Source organism: Nerophis lumbriciformis, linkage group LG19 (genome assembly GCF_033978685.3).
Source record: "Nerophis lumbriciformis linkage group LG19, RoL_Nlum_v2.1, whole genome shotgun sequence".
NCBI lineage: Eukaryota > Metazoa > Chordata > Actinopteri > Syngnathiformes > Syngnathidae > Nerophis > Nerophis lumbriciformis.
Genome location: NC_084566.2, coordinates 1,424,905 through 1,446,374, shown reverse-complemented (window position 1 = coordinate 1,446,374; position 21,470 = coordinate 1,424,905). Strand labels below are relative to the sequence as shown.

At 43.4% G+C, this 21,470-nt stretch overlaps 1 protein-coding gene across 2 annotated transcripts in view; it reads right to left on the bottom strand.

Annotated features, from left to right (window-relative positions):
- LOC133618926 (neurocan core protein-like) overlaps positions 1-21,470 on the bottom strand; it is a 115,656-nt gene that overhangs the window by 32,537 nt on the left and 61,649 nt on the right. For both annotated transcript variants that reach the window (XM_061979768.2, XM_061979770.2), the window contains 5 exons: positions 13,118-13,321; positions 9,592-9,774; positions 8,986-9,160; positions 7,369-7,496; positions 6,787-7,071 (listed from right to left, as the gene is read on the bottom strand). In XM_061979768.2, coding sequence (XP_061835752.1) covers positions 6,787-7,071; positions 7,369-7,496; positions 8,986-9,160; positions 9,592-9,774; positions 13,118-13,321 — 975 coding nt within the window. The remainder of the gene's footprint in view (positions 1-6,786; positions 7,072-7,368; positions 7,497-8,985; positions 9,161-9,591; positions 9,775-13,117; positions 13,322-21,470) is intronic.

Genomic DNA, 21,470 nt, shown 5'->3' with positions numbered 1-21,470 from the left:
GGGAGGGAGAGCTTCTTGGACCTTGGCTTACCGCAACAAAAAAGTAGTACTGTAGCAGCTAGTGTATTTTTATACTGTAAAAAAGTATTTTATTACCGTATTTTCCGGACCATAGGGCGCATCGAATTATAAGGCACACTGTCTATTTTCATACAAAAGAATTATAAGGCGCATTAAAGGGGTCATATATATATATATTTTTTTTTTCTAAATGTAAAACACTTCCTTGTGGTCTACATAACATGTAATGGTGGTTCTTTGGTCAAAATGTTGCATAGATTATGTTTTACAGATCATCTTCAAGCCGCTTTCTAACAGTCGCTTCAGGATGCGCCGTTTTGTGGGCGGTCTTATTTACGTGGCTCACCTTCGACAGCGTCTTCTCCCCGTCATCTTTGTTGTAACGGTGTGGCATGCAAGGACGGGAGTGGAAGAAGTGTCAAAAGATGGATCTAACTGTTTTAATGACATTCAGACTTTAATTCAATCAATAACAGAGCAGCATCTCTTTATAGGGATGATGTTCGAAACCGGTTCTCCCGATTGTTCGATAAGAAAAGAACCGATTCCATGGAATCAAATCCCTTTTTGAGAACCGGTCCCCGTTATCGAAGCCACTTTACCGTATGTTCGCGACCATAGGGCGCACCGTATTAAAAGGCGCCGTGTCAGTTACGGGTGCTATTTCTGTATTTAACGCATAAATAAGGCGCAGTGTATTTTTGGGCGCAGGCATGGTTAAACATACGCTAGCATGCATGGACGCTGTTTTAAAAAGGCAGCAGGAGCAAAGCTGAGTTCGGTTGTACTTTATTGAAGTATTTATCAATGTACTCACATTATTTTTTGATCCATCCTCATCAGTGTTGGGTTAGTTACTGAAAACTAGTAACTAATTACAGTTACTTTATTTAAAAAGTAACTCAGTTACTAACTCAGTTACACCAAAAAGTAATGCGTTACTGTGAAAAGTAACTATTTAGTTACTTCTTTTTTTCTTAAAGCTCCCATTAATGGCCTTTTAGCCTTCATTTCAGTATTTATTGCACTGGAGAATAATACAATCTGTTGATTAACTTGACATGCATTTGCATCACTGAACTCTGCTAAGCAATGTGGTCTACATACAACACACAAAGACAAAGATATGTTTCAAAGAGCCAACTTATTTCAGGCCAGAACAAATTGACAAAACTATTTTAAATAGCTGCAACATAACATACATAAGTAACAAACAGCATAATAACAACATGGCTGGAAACCAAGGAAGTACTTTAACTTTAACTTTACATACACAAAGCCTAACCAGGCGTTTTTCTCTCTCAAGGAATTCTGAAATAAAATCATGTCTGAAGTCCAGAACACTACGTATTTCCCCAGTTTTAGTTTAGAGAAAAGGAAAGATTGGCCTGGCCCACTAGGATCCCTCTTTATATTTGTGAACTTTATAGTCTATACATTTAGAGTGATGTGATAATCAAATACTCTAGAAGTCTAGAATAAAAGAGTATAAAAAAGAATTGACAAGAGTGTGTGTACCTTCAGTGCTGAATGATGAGCAGAGGCAGAGTTTGGAGTGTCTTCTTGAGCTCGCTTTTCATGTTTATGTGCTCACTGTCCACTGTGTCCAGGAGCTTGGAAAATGTTTTCGTGCCATTTGCTGTTTGAACGCCGATATCATGCTAATTAGCTGCCTGAAAGCGGGTGACTCCACTGTAGAAATAGCCTGCATGTCTTCCAGCACATACACTGCAATGGCTCTATCAATGTTGTCTTGGCTAGCAGTGCCTCGTTAAAATCCAGCCGCTGTTGCTTCGGAGGTGAAGTGTGTCTCTTTACGAGCTTCGTCAAAGCATGTTGCTTTTGTAGCTGTTTCAGCAGATTTGAATTGCTGTTTTGGGCAGTAGATGGGATCTTTGATCCAAGACACAACTTACATTTAACTAAAATGTTATTTTCTTTGTGCTCAACAAAAGAAAAGTAGTGTAACCTATTTTTATGGGCTTGCCTCTTTGTGATGTTAAATTCCATATAAGCTGTTATACAGTATATGCCTTGAGCTCTTATTTTGAAGGCGCTAAGAGCGAAAGTGGTGACACGTTGTGGTGGAGCGGAGGTTTTGAAAAGAAAGGAAATAAAGTGGTCCTTGTGTAAAACTGGAGCCTCCGTGTTTGTTATTTTGTAGTTTTATACAGTATAGGCGACATATATAAACCCTCGGTTACAGTAGTGATAATATCTCCATGTTAAAAAACTAAACTGCAGCTACGCCACACCCAGACGTCTCTCTTCTCCGGCTTGTGACACGAGAGATTCAGAAGGATGACACCGCAGCGCTCCAATAAAACACACTCAGATCTTCTGTTTCTAGCCGATACTACATAAAAAAATAACATATAATAACGCAGTAACGCATCATGTAGTAACGGTAACTGAGTTACTGAATATAAAAAATAACGCGTTAGATTACCAGTTACCGCCGAAACTAACGGCGTTACTAAGTAACGCGTTAGTCCCAACACTGATCCTCATCCACAAATCCATCAAAGTCCTCATCTTCTGTGTCCGAAATGAACAGCTGGGCAAGTTCTCCATCAAACACGACAGATTCCCTCTCGTCATTTTCAAAGTCAGCCTCGTTGTCCATTAGCATAGCAAGCTAGCACAACAGTAAAAGCCGACTTCTCTCGCACCGTTGTGCATATCGATTCGCTACCGTGCTGGTCCCCTTCTTCTCCAGTGTGCTTCACTGGGATGTCGAAAGTGAGCGGCACCTCGTCCATGTTGGGGATGTGTTTGTCGGCAATTTTTTTTTATTTACAACGCACATAGCAGCACTATATGCTCACTGGGGGCGTGCCTTTAGCGTCCTCTCTCACCTGAAACTTTCACCCTATAACGGCCGCATGCTGTCCTCAGTCACGTCCGCTTTTCCTCCATATAAACAGCGTGCCGGCCCAGTCATTTAACATCTATGGCTTTTGGAACTCAGTGCACACACAACAACCTATCTGGATACGATAAGAGATTCGATAAGGAATTGGTTCGATAAGAGGATTCGATAATGGGCTCGAACTCGATAATTGTTTTAACGAACATCATCCCTATCTCCTCATCCGTGGCTCACTAATGCAACAACAACGCCGGAAATGTGTCCCGTGAAAAACCGTCTGACCGGAACATTCTCTAATAACTGATGTTCCTTGGGTAAATAATTTATCTCACTACACCAGTATGTTTTAGTGCTTTCATGGCGAGTTTACTGACAGATATAGTAAGAACTTTACACTACTTTGTATTAGAAATGGCAATAGCGGAAGATGAATGTCCCATAACAAGAAGATAGAGGAAAAAGAAGAAGCTTATTGACTACGGCGTCGGCACGTGTGAGCGCCGTGTGTAATGTTCTATATTTTCAATGGAACATTTAAAGTTTTGGTGTTGTTTACTTGAGTCATATTGCAGTCTACACGTATCTCTTATGTTTGACTGCACAATGTACTAAATAAAATAGCTTTGAGGTCAGTAAGCACAACCAGAATTATTCCGTACATTAGGCGCACCAGGTTATAAGGCGGACTGTCGAGTTTTGAGAAAATGAAAAGATTTTAAGTTAAGTTAAGTTAAAGTACCAATGATTGTCACACACACACTAGGTGTGGTGAAATTTGACCAATCCCCTTGTTCACCCCCTGGAAGGTGAGGGGAGCAGTGGGCAGCAGCAATGTCGCGCCCGGGAATCATTTTTGGTGATTTAACCCCCAATTCCAACCCTTGATGCTTAGTGCCGAGCAGGGAGGTAATGGGTCCCATTTTTATAGTCTTTGGTATGACTCGGCCGGGGTTTGAGCTCACGACCTACCGATCTCAGGGCGGACACTCTAACCACTAGGCCAGTAGGGTGCCTTACAGTCCGAAAAATACGGTAAGTTTCTAAATCAGGGGTCTCCAAACCTTTTGACTCAGGGGCCGCATTGGGTTAAAACAATTTGGCCGTTCTATGTGTGTGTGTGTGTATATATATATATATATATATATATATATATACGAAGGTCCTGAGTAGTCCTGGGTTCAATCCAGGGCTCGGGATCTTTCTGTGTGGAGTTTGCATGTTCTCCCCGTGACTGCGTGGGTTCCCTCCGGATACTCCGGCTTCCTCCCACCGCCAAAAACATGCACCTGGGGATAGGTTGATTGGCAACACTAAATTGGCCCTAGTGTGTGAATGTGAGTGTGAATGTTGTCTGTCTATCAGTGTTGGCCCTGTGATGAAGTAGCGACTTGTCCAGGGTGTACTCCGCCTTTCGCCCGAATGCAGCTGAGATAGGCTACAGCACCCCCCGCGACACCAAAAAGGGACAAGCGGTAGAACATGGATGGATGGATATATATATTCCTCGTGCACTAATTGACTGAAAGAGTGCGCACTTGATGTCACGTTATCGATGGAAAAATGCATTTTTAGACCATAGGATTTGCCTGAGCGGCTAAGAGACACCAAGAGTAGCAAACGGTAGAAAATGGATTAGAAAGGACAGATTAAAGATTTTTATTTTTTTATTTTTTTAAACTTGGGACTTTCCGCGGGCCGGATTTTGGATACTGGCGGGCCGAATCCGGGCCGCGGGCCGTAGTTTGGGGACCCCTGTTCTAAATCATGGTTTCACTGTAATTAAGTAGTAGATAAATGTATAACATTTTACATATATTTGGGCCCTTTTTTTCCACTGTATATATACAGGAATGCATGGTCTATCCCTGCATTCCGCATTTCCTCCGATTGAGGGTTAAGCGCTTGCTAGCCGGTAGACTAAAAGCCTGGGCTATCAACCCACTGTCCACTGGAGCTGATAAGGTGTCGGTGAGTGAGCTTTAAACAATGAACTACCACTCAGCGACACTAGCTGCCATCCGTTACATAAGACGTTACAAAAAGTGGTAAAGACATATGGATTCAAATGGAGCACACGGTGAAGTCTCAGCACTTCATCTTTTGGTGTCAATACTACAGTGTTTGCCAATTTCATTTCAGAGTACTTTATATCAGTTGCCTCAATGATTACCGTATTTTTCGGAATATAAGGCGCAATTAAAATCCTTTCGTTTTCTCAAAACTCGACAGCGCACCTTATAACCCTCCATCCATCCATCCATTTTCTACCGCTTATTCCCTTTTGGGGTCGCGGGGGGCGCTGGAGCCTATCTCAGCTACAATCGGGCGGAAGGCGGGGTACACCCTGGACAAGTCGCCACCTCATCGCAAGGCCAACACAGATAGACAGACAACATTCACACTCACATCCACACACTAGGGCCAATTTAGTGTTGCCAATCAACCTATCCCCAGGTGCATGTCTTTCGGTGCGCCTAATGTACAGAATACATTTGGTTGTGCTAACTGACCTCAAAGCTATCACATAAGAGATACGTGTAGACTGCAATATGATGGCAGTCACATAAGAGATACGTGTAGACTGCAGTATGATGGCAGTCACACACAAGAGATACGTGTAGACTGCAATATGATGGCAGTCAAACATAAGAGATACGTGAAGACTTACAACCCGGTGCGCCTAATGCACGGAATAATTTTGGTTGTGCTTACCGACCGCAAAGCTATTTTATTTGGTACATGGTGAAGTCAAACATAAAAGATACGTGTAGACTGCAATATGACTCAAGTAAACAACACCAAAATGACTTTGGTAAGCTATGAAGCCGCACCGCTTGATTGATTGTACTGTGCTTCAACATACGAGTATTATTATGGTGTGTGTACAAGGTTAGACATATTATCTGGCGTTTTGTTTCGCAATATTATGCAAAGGCAACTTTTCTTACCTTCTGGTACCTGCTGATCTGTATTTGGGATCTGCATAAATCCTGAACATTTGTGCGCGTCCGCCTTTGTAGTCCGCCGTAGTCGATAAGCTTCGTCTTTTTGTCTATCTTCTTGTTATGGGACATTTATCCTCCGCTGTTGCTATTTGTAATATAAAGTAGTGTAAAGTTCTTACTTATATCTGTCAGTAAATTCGCCATGAAAGCGCTAAAACATACCGGTGTAGTGAGCTTACATTATTCACCCAAGGAACTTTAGTTATTAGAGAGTTCCGGTCGGACGTTTTTTCACGGGACACATTTCCGGTGTTGTTGTTGCACTAGTGAGCCACGGATGAGGAGATGTTGCTCCGTTATTGATTGAAGTAAAGTCTGAATGTCATTAAAACAGTTAGGACCATCTTTTGACACTTCTTCCACTCCTGTTCTTGCACGCTACACCGCTACAACAAAGATGACGGGGAGAAGACGCTGCCGAAAGTGAGCTACGTAAATAAGACCACCCATAAAACGGCGCATCCTGAAGCGACTGTCAGAAAGCGACTTGAAGATGATCTGTAAAACATAATCTATGCAACATTTTGACCAAAGAACCACCATTACATGTTATGTAAACCACAAGGAAGTGTTTTCCATTTAGAAAAAAAATTAATAATATGAACCTTTTAATACGCCCTATAATCCGGTGCGCTTTTTGTATGAAACTAGACCTGACAAGACCCGCTCATCAGCAGTGCGCCTTATAATCCGGTGCGCCCTATGGCCCGGAATATACGGTACACATAAATGCATGCAATAAAAGAATCAGTATTAATCCATTTACTGCCAGTGTTGACAAGCAGATGACAAAATGCCTTTCTTGCACAACTATTGTGTAAAAAGCAGACCTAGTTCAGGCAAAAAGCAGCATCATGCGATGAGTGAGCAGTGCTTAATTCCCATTACCTCTGTAGCAGTATGCATCATACAGGGCCGTGGCGTTGTCACTGGTGACGTTGGGCGTCACGCTGCGGACCCCAGCTTTGCTCCCTCCACAGTCCTGCCGAGACCGGCTGACCGGGTAACGTACACTGCCGTCAGAGAGCCAACCTGGGGCACAGCTATCCAGGCCAGCCCTCCAGGCCAGATAAAGCTGCCCCACTGTTGCCAGCTGACCACCCAGGGACACACAACGATCTGAGGCAGAAGACAGCGACAACCTGCCAGGGACCGAGGCGTGAAATACCTCACCTGGAGGCGAGAGGTGAAAATTGAGTTGTCAAATAGACAGTCAGGAGGTAGGAGTTAGTTTAAAACCTGCATCTTGACATAGGGAGGGAGGAGACAATGTTCTTCTATTTTTTTTTAGAATTGTCACTCATGAGGCATAAATAGACTATTTTAAGATGTAGTTCAGCAGCAAGCATCGCTGTAGCAGGAATGTGTCTACCAACTAAAAGTAAATATTCACTGCCGTGCATGCATAAATGTATTGTTGTGGATCAAGGGTAACACCGTCTAATTCTAATGAGTGTGTAGTTTATTTACCATCCAGTTCTTTTGCAAAACAGTACACATCAAACAACTCTTTTGGGTCCCTTTTCCCATAGTTCCTCACTCCAGCAAAGTATTCCTTATGTCCAGAACAGTCAAGCTCAGCAGACTGGACAGAATAGCTGCAAAGACAATACAACAATATGAAGGCAAATTAGAATATAGCATAGTTCAGTAGCATTTGTACACGAACAAACAAAACATTTCACAAAACATCAGCTCATCTTTATTACAACAGGCATTACTCCTCACTTTAATTTATTTCAAAGAAGTCCATACGTATACTTACCATTGTTCGGATAATTACTTTTACAAAGTAATTAATTGTAATTATTTGTTCCTTTACCAAAAAAGTAATTGAGTTACTAACAGAATTACTAAATAAATGTAATTAATTACGAGGGAAAGTAATTCATACGTTACTTTAAAAAAAATCTTTAAATGTGGGGTCCCCTCATCTGTAGTACCCTCCAAGGTTTATCATTGTATCCCATTGGCTTGAGTTTTTTCTTGCCCTGATGTGGCATCCGAGGATGTCGTTGTGGCTTGTGCAGCCCTTTGAGACACTTGTTATTTAGGGCTATAAAAAATAAACTTTGATTGATTGATTGATTGATAAGGTTGTTTGAATCAAATTTGGAATGCGTAAGACAAACTACTAGTTCTTGAAGACAAGGAAGGCTTAAGACCCAGACGATGCACTAATATAATCATTACAATAATGTAAAAAATAATACAATAATGACTGGGTATAAAATCAGCTTCCATGAAATGCTCAGTCATTCACAAACAAGGATGAGGCGAGGGTCACCACTTTGTGAACAAATGTGTGAGCAAATTGTTGAACAGTTTAAGAACAACATTTCTCAACGAGCAATTGCAAGGAATTTAGGGATTTCACCATCTACCGTTCGTAATGTCCTCAAAAGTTTCGGAGAATCTGGAGAAATCATTGCACGTAAGCGGCAATGCCCGTGACCTTCGATCCCTCAGGCAGCACTGTATCAAAAACCGTCATCAGTGTGTAAAGGATATCACCACATGGGCTCAGGAACACTTGAGAAAACCACTGTCAGTAACTACAGTTTGTCGCTACATCTGTAAGTGCAAGTTAAAACTACTATGCAAAGCGAAAGCCATTTATCAACAACACCCAGAAACGGTAAAATGCCCCAGTGCCAACGTTCTTGCAATGTGTTGCTCCCACTAAATTTTAAGTTAATGATTATTTGCCCAAAAAAAAAAACTCTCTCAGTGCGAAAATTAAATATCTTGTCTTTGCAGTGTAGTCAATCGAACATAAGTTGAAAAGGATTTGCAAATCAGTGTATTCTGTTTTTATTTACGATTTACACAACGTGCCAACTTCACTGGTTTTGGGTTTTGTATAATAGTAGGAGGTGCGTATTTTATAGGTGTACGCATCCGGTAATTAAGGTGGAGATCACTATTTGAGAGATTATGGCATTCAGTTTTCCCAAACCTTCAGTAACAATAGAACCGACACAAATAATTCAAACTATCTTTTCAGTCGGGTAAAAAGAGTGTCTGTCCCACTAATGAGCACATTAGCTAAGTGGCAAACAGCGAAGCCATCATTTCTTTCCTCACCGGACAGTCTGATCGTCCAACCAGCCGGCCGCACAGCTGGCAAAGCCGTCGTAGAATGCAGCCCACATCTGGGCTGATGTGGCCACCTGAGCAGAGTTCTCCTGGCAGACTCGCTGGGCATCTGCAAAGGAGAGGGCATAACGGGCGCTCTGTGCCTGGTAGTGAAACACCACACCTACAAAAGATACAAATGCATCATTTTTTATGTCATTGTTCCACAGAAAATATGTTATTGTCTATCATTACATTGGGGGTAGTGCTGGAATTTCATAGCTGAACAAACAGAAACAATATAATTGGTATTCAGCATAAATGCCCTTCATTAAGAGGGAATTACACAATTACTCAGGTGGAAAATGAGATCAGAAAAAGGCAACACAGGAAGCCTCGTAGTCGATTAATCAAGTCAGTCACTGTAATGTGACTGATTTGCTCATTTAATCCTATTAATGAATTATAGTTTGTTTTTTTAAACACAGGAGAGCAAACACTCGCACAATGGGTCAATAAAAGTCATCAATAAGAAAGAAAATAGAATAAGTGGTATTTTACTTTTGGGTTAAACCCGGCTTGTTTTACGGTGTTGTTGGTTGCGGCTGCGCTTACCATAGACCGTCAGGGGCACGGCATGTTGCTCGTAGTCGTCGCCCATGACAACCTGACAGTGGTAAGTGCCTGAGTCGTTGGTACGGAGACTAGAAATCTCCATGGTAGCGTTGAGAGGATTGGCAGCGTATACTGGCAGTCTGACCCGGCCACTGAAAGCCTTATTCACCTTGATTACATCACCTTTGGAATAAAGAGAGAGAGGAAGGTTTTGGGAATATTTTTGGAAAAAAAAAGTCTTATTTTCTTGCTTATTTTCTTTCACATTAATAGCATATGGCAGAGGACTGAGCGCAATATACACAAAAATATTGAGACCCATCTTTTTATTGATTTTTGGAAGATTCATCGTGAGAGCAATTTGGAGATGGCCAAGGGTGTCAAACTCGTTTTTTATTAAGGGGCCAAATATGGCTGCCCTTAGAGGGCCACTTGTAACAGTGAATATACATGTACAGTACAGGCCAAAAGTTTGGACACACCTTGTCATTCAATGCGTTTTCTTTATTTTCATGACTATTTACATTGTAGATTGTCACTGAAGGCATCAAAAGTATGAATGAACACGTGGAGTTATGTACTTAACAAAATAAGGTGAAATAACAGAACATGTTTTATATTCTTGTATTCTCTTCAAATTAGTCACCCTTTGCTCTGATTACTGCTTTGCACACTCTTGGCATTCTCTCGATGAGCTTCAAGCACACCTGTGAAGTGAAAATCATTTAGGTGACTACCTCTTCCTGTTAATATCTTCTTATTTTCTGTTTCAACATGTTCTATCTACACTTCTGTTAAAATGTAATAATCACTTATTCTTCTGTTGTTTGGATGCTTTACATTAGTTTTGGATACCACAAATTTGTAGTAATAGTTACAGGATCATACAAAGGTCATAATTTAAGTCCTCATGTGTCCAGTGACGTATTTCCTGAGTGCATAAACATAAAATAAAAATAAAAAAAACGAAAAAAATATTGATGTAATCATAGTAGTATCGACTAAATATGCTCCTGAATTTGGTATCATTACAGTGGATGTCAGGTGTAGATTCACCCATGGCGTTTGTTTACATTGTGACGCCGGTGAGCTGTTGTATCCTCCTACGGTGTGTAGTGAAGCATGTTTAGCTATTCCTCGTCCTGCAGGGAGGATACTTGTAAGAAACGTACTTTATTTGTCGCCATGGAGGCGAGGATTAGTGATTTAGAAGTAGCTAAAACACTGCAGACTGCGGCTGGACGTTAGCCACTAGCCATGTCTTAAAGCACCTCTTCCTGAGGGTTTCAGTGTTATAGCTTCACCTTTATCATTAGTTTTTAAGCCAAAATGCGTCCATTATCCCTTTTCTGTCTACACACCTTGTCTGCTTGTAAGTACTCTGTGATTGTGCGTTGCCGAACATGTTCCTCTGCTCGTCAAACCAGCAATGTCACGACGTGACGACGACGCGCGGTCATTCCCATTAAAAAAAAAAGGGAGGGGTGTGGCGAACCGGTACTTTTTAGAGGTGGTATAGTACCGAATATGCTTCATCAGTATCGTGGTACTATGCTAGTACCGGTATACCGTACAACCCTAGTATATACTGTACATGTATTGACAAGGGATATGGCACTTTTTGTTTAAAGTAGCAAATGGCAATTAATCGATAAGCTCTTCCCCAGGGTGACAATTATTAAAGGTTAATAATTAATTGCAGTTTATTGCAGTTCTTGGACACTCTCTTGTGTGATTTCCATTCAGAAGATACCCATCCAATAGACAGAAAAGACCTAGGAATATAAATAATTTTGGGCTTAAATATGTTTTTGTCGATTCATGGTCAAACATTCCCACAAACAAGCTCCAAGCTACCACATCCTCAACCAGCACATAACTGTTTAGGAAAAACATGGCTATTTTTTCCAAAATGTACAAAACCCAAAACCAGTGAAGTTGGCACGTTGTGTACTTTGTAAATAAAAACAGAATACAATGATTTGCAAATCCTTTTCAACCTATATTCAATTGAATAGACTGCACAAACAATATATTTAATGCTCGAACTGAGAAACTAAATTTTTTTTTTGCAAATAATCATTAACTTAGAATTTAATGGCAGCAACACATTGCAAAAAAGTTGTCACAGGGGCATTTTTACCACTGTGTTACATGGCCTTTCCTTTTAACAACACTCAGTAAACGTTTGGCAACTGAGGAGACCAATTTTTGAAGCTTTTAAGGTGAAATTATTTCCCATTCTTGTTTGATGTACAGCTTAAGTTGTTCAACAGTCCGCGGTCTCTGTTGTCATATTTTACGCTTCATAATGCGCCACAGGTCTGGACTACAGGCTGTTGTAACACGTGCAGAATGTGGCTTGGCATTGTCTTGCTGAAAAAAACAGGGGTTTAACGTTGCTTGGATGGCAACATATGTTGCTCCAAAACCTGTATGTATCTTTCAGCATTAATGGTGCCTTCACAGATGTGTAAGTTACCCATGCCTTGGGCACTAATACACCCCCATACCATCAAAGATGCTGGCTTTTGAACTTTGCGCCTAGAACAATCCGGATGGTTCTTTTCCTCTTTGTTCCGGAGGACACGAAGTCCACAGTTTGAAATGTGGACTCATCAGACCACAGAACACTTTTCCACTTTGCATCAGTCCATCTTAGATGAGCTCGGGCCCAGCGAAGCCGGCGGCGTTTCTGGGTGTTGTTGATAAATGGCTTTGACTTTGCATAGTAGAGTTTTAACTTGCACTTACAGATGTAGTGACCAACTCTAGTTAATGACAGTGGTTTTCTGAAGTGTTCCTGACCCCGTGTGGTGATATCCTTTACACACTTTTGATACAGTACCGCCTGAGGGATCGAAGGTCCGTAATACAATCGCTTACGTGCAGTGATTTGTCCAGTTTTTCCTGAACCTTTTGATGATATTACAGACCTTAAATGTGGAAATCCCTAAATTCCTTGCAATAGCTTGATGAGAAATGTTTTTCTTAAACTGTTCAACAATTTGCTCACGCATTTGTTCACAAAGTGGTGACCCTCGCTCCATCCTTGTTTGTGAATGACTGAGCATTTCATGGATGTTGCTTTTATACCCAATCATGGCACCCACCTGTTCCCAATTAGCCCGTTCACCTGTGGGATGTTCCAAATAAGTGTTTGATGAGCATTCCTCAACTTTCTCAGTCTTTTTTGCCACTTGTGCCAGTTTTTTTGAAACATGTTGCAGGCATCAAATTCCAAATGAGCTAATATTTGCAAAAAATAACAACATTTTCCAGTTCGAACATTACGTATCTTGTCTTTGCAATTGAATATAGGTTGAAAAGGATTTGCAAATCATTGTATTCTGTTTTTATTTATGATTTACACAATGTGTCAACTTCACTGGTTTTGGGGTTTGTATAATTCTGACCAAATAAACCAAAAACAAATCCACTACAAAGGATGCTGGTCCTGTGGAGGATACACAGTACAGTACAGACCATTTTTCAAAGTCCCAATACTTGTCTGTCTCAGTATTACCTTCGGCAGTCAGCACAATGTGCTCCAAAGGGGCGCTCTGTCCGCCCGCTGGAAGCCTGACGAGAGTCCACAGAAGGCGGACAGGCTGACTGGATGAGTTGGCCCGCAGGGTGAAGACACAGGGGAGGACGGCTTCACCTGCCAGTGGCTGCTGTACAGTAGGATGGGTCATCCTACGCATGTTAACTATAGTGGAAGATGCACCTGCAGAGAGGACAAGAGCGAGCGCAATGTTTTAAAATAATACGGTGAGGAAGTGTGCTTACAATAAAGGGGGCAGAAAAAATGAGGATCTATATCTATTTGCGGCTTAGCAGATCAATACTTTTTGATTAAAGCATTAATCAGTCGTCTCATCGATTCGAGCTTTCTGCACTAAGTAGGAAAAGAAAAATGTACACGAGGGTCAGCTCCAGCTTCACACCAATTTGTCTGCAAATTTGACATCAGGGATTCATTAGCAGCCTCCACTCATGTTCTGCTTTAATTCCAGCAAAGGAATGATTCTACACAAGAGAAGTTACCATCCTCTTTTTATGTATCTCTTTTCTACATTATATTCCCATAAATGTCAAAATGATTAATGAGAATAAAGTTCACACCAAATTAGGATCCTTTCTAAAGATCACTGTATGGCACCAAGCATAGTCATTGCACATGTCACCATGACAACAGGATCACCTGTAACGCTCTGACTAAACAATGTCTGTGCAGAAGGCTGGAACATTTGTTTGTGTCATATATCAGGAACATGTATATGCTGAAAGATAACAGCAAAAAAAAGGAACAAACATTTGAGTATGCAAAAAAATCTGAAAATAAATACACAAATAAACAAAGGGTATTTTTTAGAACAATACAAATAGTGGGATTGGATACCTGGAGGATATTTCCATCTGCATTTAGATTGGACATCTTTCACACACTGAGCCCCCGTGAGATTATCTGTGTGAGCTCAGGAGAGAGCCCCCCACCCCCGAAGTATGCCCCCTCAAATCAGATGTAATCACACAAAAACTAGGCAGAACCCGTGAGCGTGAGCTGAAATGAGATCAGGAGCCTGGCGGACAAAGCTGGGGCTGGAAAGCCAGACAAAGAGTCGGTGTAAATTGAATGATAGAAATGGGGGTGGTCATGGTGGGGGGGGAGTGTCTTTGGATGACAAGTGTACTCACAGGCATGGAACTGGCAGATGGGATTGTTAAAATAAGGCTAAGAGCACTGGAAGTGACTTTTGAGGGCACTTGCTGTCATTAGCAGACATCTCTCCTTCTTGACAGCTACTGAAAAGTTTGTGAGAGGACGAATTTTAGCCAAGCTGCTATAGTGGACGGCAGTAATGTAGCCGCTTCTGTGATTTGTTGGGAGATTGGCCCTAAGCCAGTCTCACCAAAATCAACACACGCCCTGGATCTTCAATCACAAGAGATAATGATTTTTATTAGTCCTTTAAAAGCCGTAAACGCTGCAATTATAGTCAGTCGTTTGATTAGCAGGCATTTATAGTAACAACTGATAATAAATTGATGTCTTAACCTAAACAATGATTCGGAGTCAAAACATAACAATATTTGAACAACACAGCAGCAACAGAACCAATGTTGTAATATCGGTAAGAAAGAAACTGCACAGTCAGCATTATTACCACTGATGAGTTCTATGTAAACAACAGTTTGGCAAGTGTAACACACATTAAAAAATAAATAAATAAAATGTATATATTTGTTTATAAAATAAAATATATACAAATATACACACATACAGTACATACACATACATACACACATATATGTGTATACATGTATAAATATGTATATATGTGTGAATATATATACCGGTAATATATATATATGTGTGTGTGTGTATATATATATATATACGCACACAAATACATACACATATACATATGTGTGTAAATATATGTATGTATGTATGTATGTATATATATATATACAAACATACATACATATATGTGTGTATATAGTATATATATATATACATATATATATGTATGTATGTATATATATACATATATATGTATATGTGTATATATATATATATATATATATATATATGTGTGTATATATATATATATATATATATATATATATATATATATATATATATATATATATATATATATATATATATATATCCATCCATCTTCTACCGCTTATTCCCTTTGGGGTCGCAGGCGGCGCTGGAGCCTATCTCAGCTACAATCAGGCGGAAGGCGGTGTACACCCTGGACAAGTCGCCACCTCATCGCAGGGCCAACACAGATAGACAGACAACATTCACACTCACATTCACACACTAGGGACCATTTAGTGTTGCCAATCAACCTATCCCCAGGTGCATGTCTTCGGAGGTGGGAGGAAGCCGGAGTACCCGGAGGGAACCCACGCAGTCACGGGGAGAACATGCAAACTCCACACAGAAAGATCCCGAGCCCAGGATTGAACCCAAGACTACTCAGGACCTTCGTATTGTGAAGCAGATGCACTAACCCCTCTTCCTGTTGTGTTTTTAGTGTTTTTCCTGCTTTCTCCTCTTGTCTACACCTGTGCTTCTAGTGATTTGTCCTCGGCGAGTGGCGGACCTTGATGCACACCTGCTCACAATTAGCACTCCGGTATATAGGCACGTCACAGTCAGCTTGGCCTCGCCGGTTATTGTCTCCTGCACCTCCCACGTGCATGTGCCTGCTTCGTTTCATCAGTCCCGGTATGTTGCCACTCCTTATTCCTGTAATCCCTCACCTCTTTGTGCTTGCTTCCTAGCCACCCCTGAGGTAAAGATGATTTTTGTGTTGGACTTATTGCTGTGTTCAGTGCGCCCTGGCCTACCTCCCTGCCGACCACTGTGGAACCTGTTTTTGTTGATTATTCATGGTGTGCTTTTTTGCCCCATCGCCTTTTGTTGTAATTGTTGGACTTATTAAATATTCCCCTTTTATTATTCAACATTGCCTCTCGTCTCTGCATCCTGGGATAACCGTGATCAAATCCTAACATAATAACCGGCCACATCATGAATCCCGCAGAGACCGAACCGGTCAGAAGAACTCTACGCCAACAGGAAGAACAGTTTAGCCTGCTTGGGGAACGCCAAGACTCTCGCCTAAATGCCCTGGAGACACAACTGGGAAATGTACTCACCGCGCTGCAGGCAATGACTTCTCCCTCGGCCGACCCAGCAGTCCAACTGCGCCATCTTCGTCCCGCAGATAATCCGCTGCCTAACGACATCCCTCCTGCTGCTTGTCCTCCACTCTCCAAGCCCGAGCGATTCTCCGGCGAATCAGGTGACGTGCGATCCTTCCTCACCCAGTGTGAGATTTTTTTTTAACTGCTACCAACATCTTTTTACTCCGAAAGAGCTCGTGTGGCTTTTGTCATGTCCCATATGAGTGGCAGGGCTTCCTCCTGGGCCACCGCGGAATGGGGGCGTCAATCTCCCGTGTGTGCTTCATACGCCGCGTTCGCCAAAACCATGAAGAACATTTTCCAGCGCGAAAGGCCAGGACGTGAGGCAGCTCGGTCATTACTTCGTCTGCAGCAAGGACAGCGGAGCGTCACGGACTTCGCCATCGAATTCCGAAGGCTTGCGGCTGATAGTGGATGGCCCACTTCCGCATTGGTGGACGTCTTTTCCCTCGGTCTGGCTGACTAAGTCCGGAAGCAGATGATCCCGCTTAAAACTCCCGACAACCTTGATGAGCTCGTCGCTCTGGCGGTGGAGATTGAAAATCGCCTTGTTGACTGGGAAAAGGAGAGACTCCGCACTTCAACATATAATGGGAGTGGCCATGGAGCGCGTCAAACTGCATTCGCGCCGATACCCAGTGTCGATACCCCGCCGATATCATACAAAGAGAAGACAATGCAGCTCGGAGGAAATCGTCTTGCTCCAGCTGAGAGAGATCGTCGCCTTCGTCTCCAGCTGTGTTTATATTGCGGCAAGGCTGAGCATCGCATCACCCACTGTCCTCTTCGTCCTGCCCGCCGCCGCATCCAAGCGTCACCTCCTCGCTGCATCCAAGCGTCACCTCCTCGCTGCATCCAAGCGTCACCTCCTCACCGTCTCCAAGCGCCACCTCCTCGCCGCATCCAAGCGTCACCTCCTCGCCGCATCCAAGCGTCACCTCCTCGCCGCATCCAAGCGTCACCTCCTCGCCGCATCCAAGCGTCACCTCCTCGCCGCATCCAAGCGTCACCTCCTCCAGCGACCGACCCTGCTCCTCTACTGCCATCTACAGGTCAGACATTATCTAGGCTTCAACTCACGGGCATACTTACCTGGGATAAGGACCAGAGATTGGACATTAGGGCGCTCATTGACTCAGGTTCTGATGACAATTTTATTGATGAGTCTGTTGTTAAACATTTTTCTATACCCGTTGCTAAATTACCCAGACCTAGAGTGGTCCGATCCCTCGACGGAGGCCACCTGGCGAGCGTCACCCATCAAACTCAGCCGTTATTTCTCAAATTATCTGGTAACCATTTTGAGTCAATCAATTTTCTTATCATTCCCTCTCGTTCGGCTCCTGTTGTGCTCGGGCTTACCTGGCTAGCAAAACATAATCCCCATATTGACTGGGTCAAGACCACTATCATTAACTGGGGTCTTTTTTGTCATACGCACTGTCTGCGGTCCGCATGCCCTCGCACTGTTCCCACACGTGTCGTAACCCAGGAGGTCATTGATTTATCGGTTGTGCCAACTGCTTACCACAACCTTAAAGAAGTCTTTAGCAAGGACCGCGCGTTGTCGCTACCTCCACACCGTCCCTATGATTGTTGCATTAATCTCCTCCCTGGTGCCACACTCCCTTCATCCCGTCTTTATAACATTTCAAAACATGAAAGAGATGCACTAGAGGAATATATCACCACTTCGCTCGCTTCTGGTCTCATCCGTCCCTCCAACTCTCCTCTAGCCGCCGGTTTTTTCTTTGTGGAAAAGAAAGATAAGACACTCCGTCCCTGCATCGATTACCGAGCCCTAAATAATATTACTGTTAAAAATAAGTATCCTCTTCCGCTTCTCGACTCAGCTTTCAACCCACTACACGCTGCTAGACATTTCACCAAGTTGGACCTCCGCAATGCTTACCACTTAGTCAGAATTAAGCAAGGGGATGAATGGAAAACTGCATTTAACACACCACTAGGACACTTTGAATACCTGGTCATGCCTTTCGGCCTCACCAATGCTCCTGCCGTTTTTCAGGCCCTCATCAATGATGTCCTGCGTGACATGCTCGACCGCTTCGTGGTAGTTTACTTGGATGATATCCTCGTTTTCTCGCCGACCCCTGAACTTCACATTCAGCACGTCCGCTTAGTTCTCCAACGCCTTCTCGAGAATCGTCTGTATGTCAAGGCTGAGAAATGTGTTTTTCATTCCAAGTCTGTTCCTTTTTTGGGTTTTATTGTTGAGAGGGGTCAACTCCGAGCAGATCCAGCGAAGATCCAGGCGGTGGTTGATTGGCCCACACCCACGTCTAGAAAGCACCTCCAAAGGTTTTTAGGTTTCTCAAATTTTTATCGTCGTTTTATCCGTAATTTTAGTAGAGTAGCTGAACCATTAACGAGACTGACTTCCACTAAGCTCCCCTTTTTATGGACCTCAGAGACTCAGTCTGCTTTTGATAAACTCAAGTCTTCGTTCACCTCTGCACCGGTTCTTGTCCACCCTAACATTTCCTCTCAATTTTTTGTCGAGGTTGACGCATCTGACTCCGGCGTGGGGGCTGTTCTCTCCCAGCGCTCCACCTCCGACCAGAGGCTGCACCCCTGTGCCTTCTTCTCACGCCGCCTGACACCAGCAGAACGCAATTATGATATCGGCAATAGAGAGCTACTTGCCGTGGTGTTGGCGCTGCAAGAATGGAGGCACTGGCTGGAGGGCTCGGAGACCCCTTTTGTGGTATTCACAGACCATAAGAATCTGGCCTACATTCGAACTGCTCGACGGCTCAATCCCAGACAAGCAAGGTGGGCATTATTCCTAGCCAGATTCAATTTTACCATGACCTTCCGCCCCGGCTCCCAGAATGGTAAGCCAGACGCCCTGTCGAGGATGCACTCCTGCCCCGAGGAAGAGGTCAAGACCGAGATGATCATTCCGCCATCACAAGTGCTGGGAGCGTTGCAGTGGGACATTGAAGGCCGTGTTAAGGAGGGACTCAAGAACGTCCCCTCTCCTAAGAACTGCCCTCAGGGACTTTTGTTTGTGATCCCAGAGCTCCGTCCAGAAGTGCTGAACTGGTCCCACAGTTCCAAGGTCGCCTGCCACCCAGGCATTACCCGTACCATTTTCCTCCTGTCCCAGCGCTTTTGGTGGCCAACCTTCAGGGCCGACACCAGGGAATTCGTATCCGCCTGTGCCACTTGTGCCCGTAATAAGGCCTCACACCGGGCACCAGCTGGTCTTCTGCGCCCACTCCCCATCCCCTCCCGCCCGTGGTCACATGTGGCGTTGGACTTCATCACAGGACTTCCACCATCCAAGGGCAACACTGTGATATTGACTTTGGTGGACCGCTTCTCCAAGATGGCCCATTTTGTAGCCCTTGCCAAATTGCCCTCTGCACTTGAAACGGCAGAACTGATCGTACACCATGTTTTCCGGCTGCATGGTATCCCGGTGGATGTGGTGTCGGATAGAGGGCCACAATTCTCGTCTGCAGTTTGGAGGGCATTCTGCAAATCATTAGGAGCATCGCCAAGCCTCTCTTCAGGATACCACCCGCAGACAAACGGTCAGACTGAGCGCACCAATCAAGATCTGGAGGCCGCCATCCGCTGCGTCTGTCACAAGCAACCAGCCTCCTGGGCGTTCAATCTACCGTGGATCGAGTATGCCCATAATACACTCATCAGCTCTGCTACAGGCATGTCACCCTTTCACTCTGCCTACGGTTACCAACCTCCCATTTTCCCTTCTCTGGAATCCGAGGTCACTGTCCCTTCTGTGGCTGCCCACCTGCACCGTGCACATCAAGCCTGGCGCAATACCCGGTCTGCACTACTACGCACCTCAGAACGCAACCAGCGCCTCGCTAACCGCCACCGCAGCACAGCACCAGACTACAGGCCCGGTCAGATGGTGTGGTTGTCATCCCGTGATCTACCTCTCCAAGTGGACTCCAAGAAACTCCAGCCACGATTTATTGGACCCTATCCCATTGAGCGAATCATTAATCCCTCCGCCGTGCATCTACGCCTTCCCGAATCCTTGAGGATACATCCCTCATTCCATGTCTCTCTAATCAAGCCCGTTTCCACCAGTCCCTTGAGTCCTCCAGAGGTGCCTCCTCCACCTCCCAGACTTATTGATGGCCATCCCGCGTTCTCAGTCAAGGCTATTCTCGATGTGAGGAGAAGGGGCAGGGGTTTCCAGTATCTGGTCGACTGGGAGGGCTACGGCCCCGAGGACCGCTCATGGGTCCCACGTTCACTTATTCTAGACCCCTCACTGTTAACTACCTTTTATGATCACTTTCCGGAGAAACCAGGTAAGCCGCCAGGTGGCGTCCATTAAGGGGGGGGTACTGTTGTGTTTTTAGTGTTTTTCCTGCTTTCTCCTCTTGTCTACACCTGTGCTTCTAGTGATTTGTCCTCGGCGAGTGGCGGACCTTGATGCACACCTGCTCACAATTAGCACTCCGGTATATAGGCACGTCACAGTCAGCTTGGCCTCGCCGGTTATTGTCTCCTGCACCTCCCACGTGCATGTGCCTGCTTCGTTTCATCAGTCCCGGTATGTTGCCACTCCTTATTCCTGTAATCCCTCACCTCTTTGTGCTTGCTTCCTAGCCACCCCTGAGGTAAAGAGGATTTTTGTGTTGGACTTATTGCTGTGTTCAGTGCGCCCTGGCCTACCTCCCTGCCGACCACTGTGGAACCTGTTTTTGTTGATTATTCATGGTGTGCTTTTTTGCCCCATCGCCTTTTGTTGTAATTGTTGGACTTATTAAATATTCCCCTTTTATTATTCAACATTGCCTCTCGTCTCTGCATCCTGGGATCACCGTGATCAAATCCTAACACTTCCACCGTGCTGCCATATATATATATATATATATATATATATATATATATATATATATATAAATAAAGAAAACGCATTGAATGAGAAGGTGTGTCCAAACTTTTGGCCTGTACTGTATGTATATATATATGTATATATATATATATATATATATATATATATATATATATATATATATATATATATATATATATATATATATATATATATAAATAAACAAAACGCATTGAATGAGAAGGTGTGTCCAAACTTTTGGCCTGTACTGTATGTATATATATATGTATATATA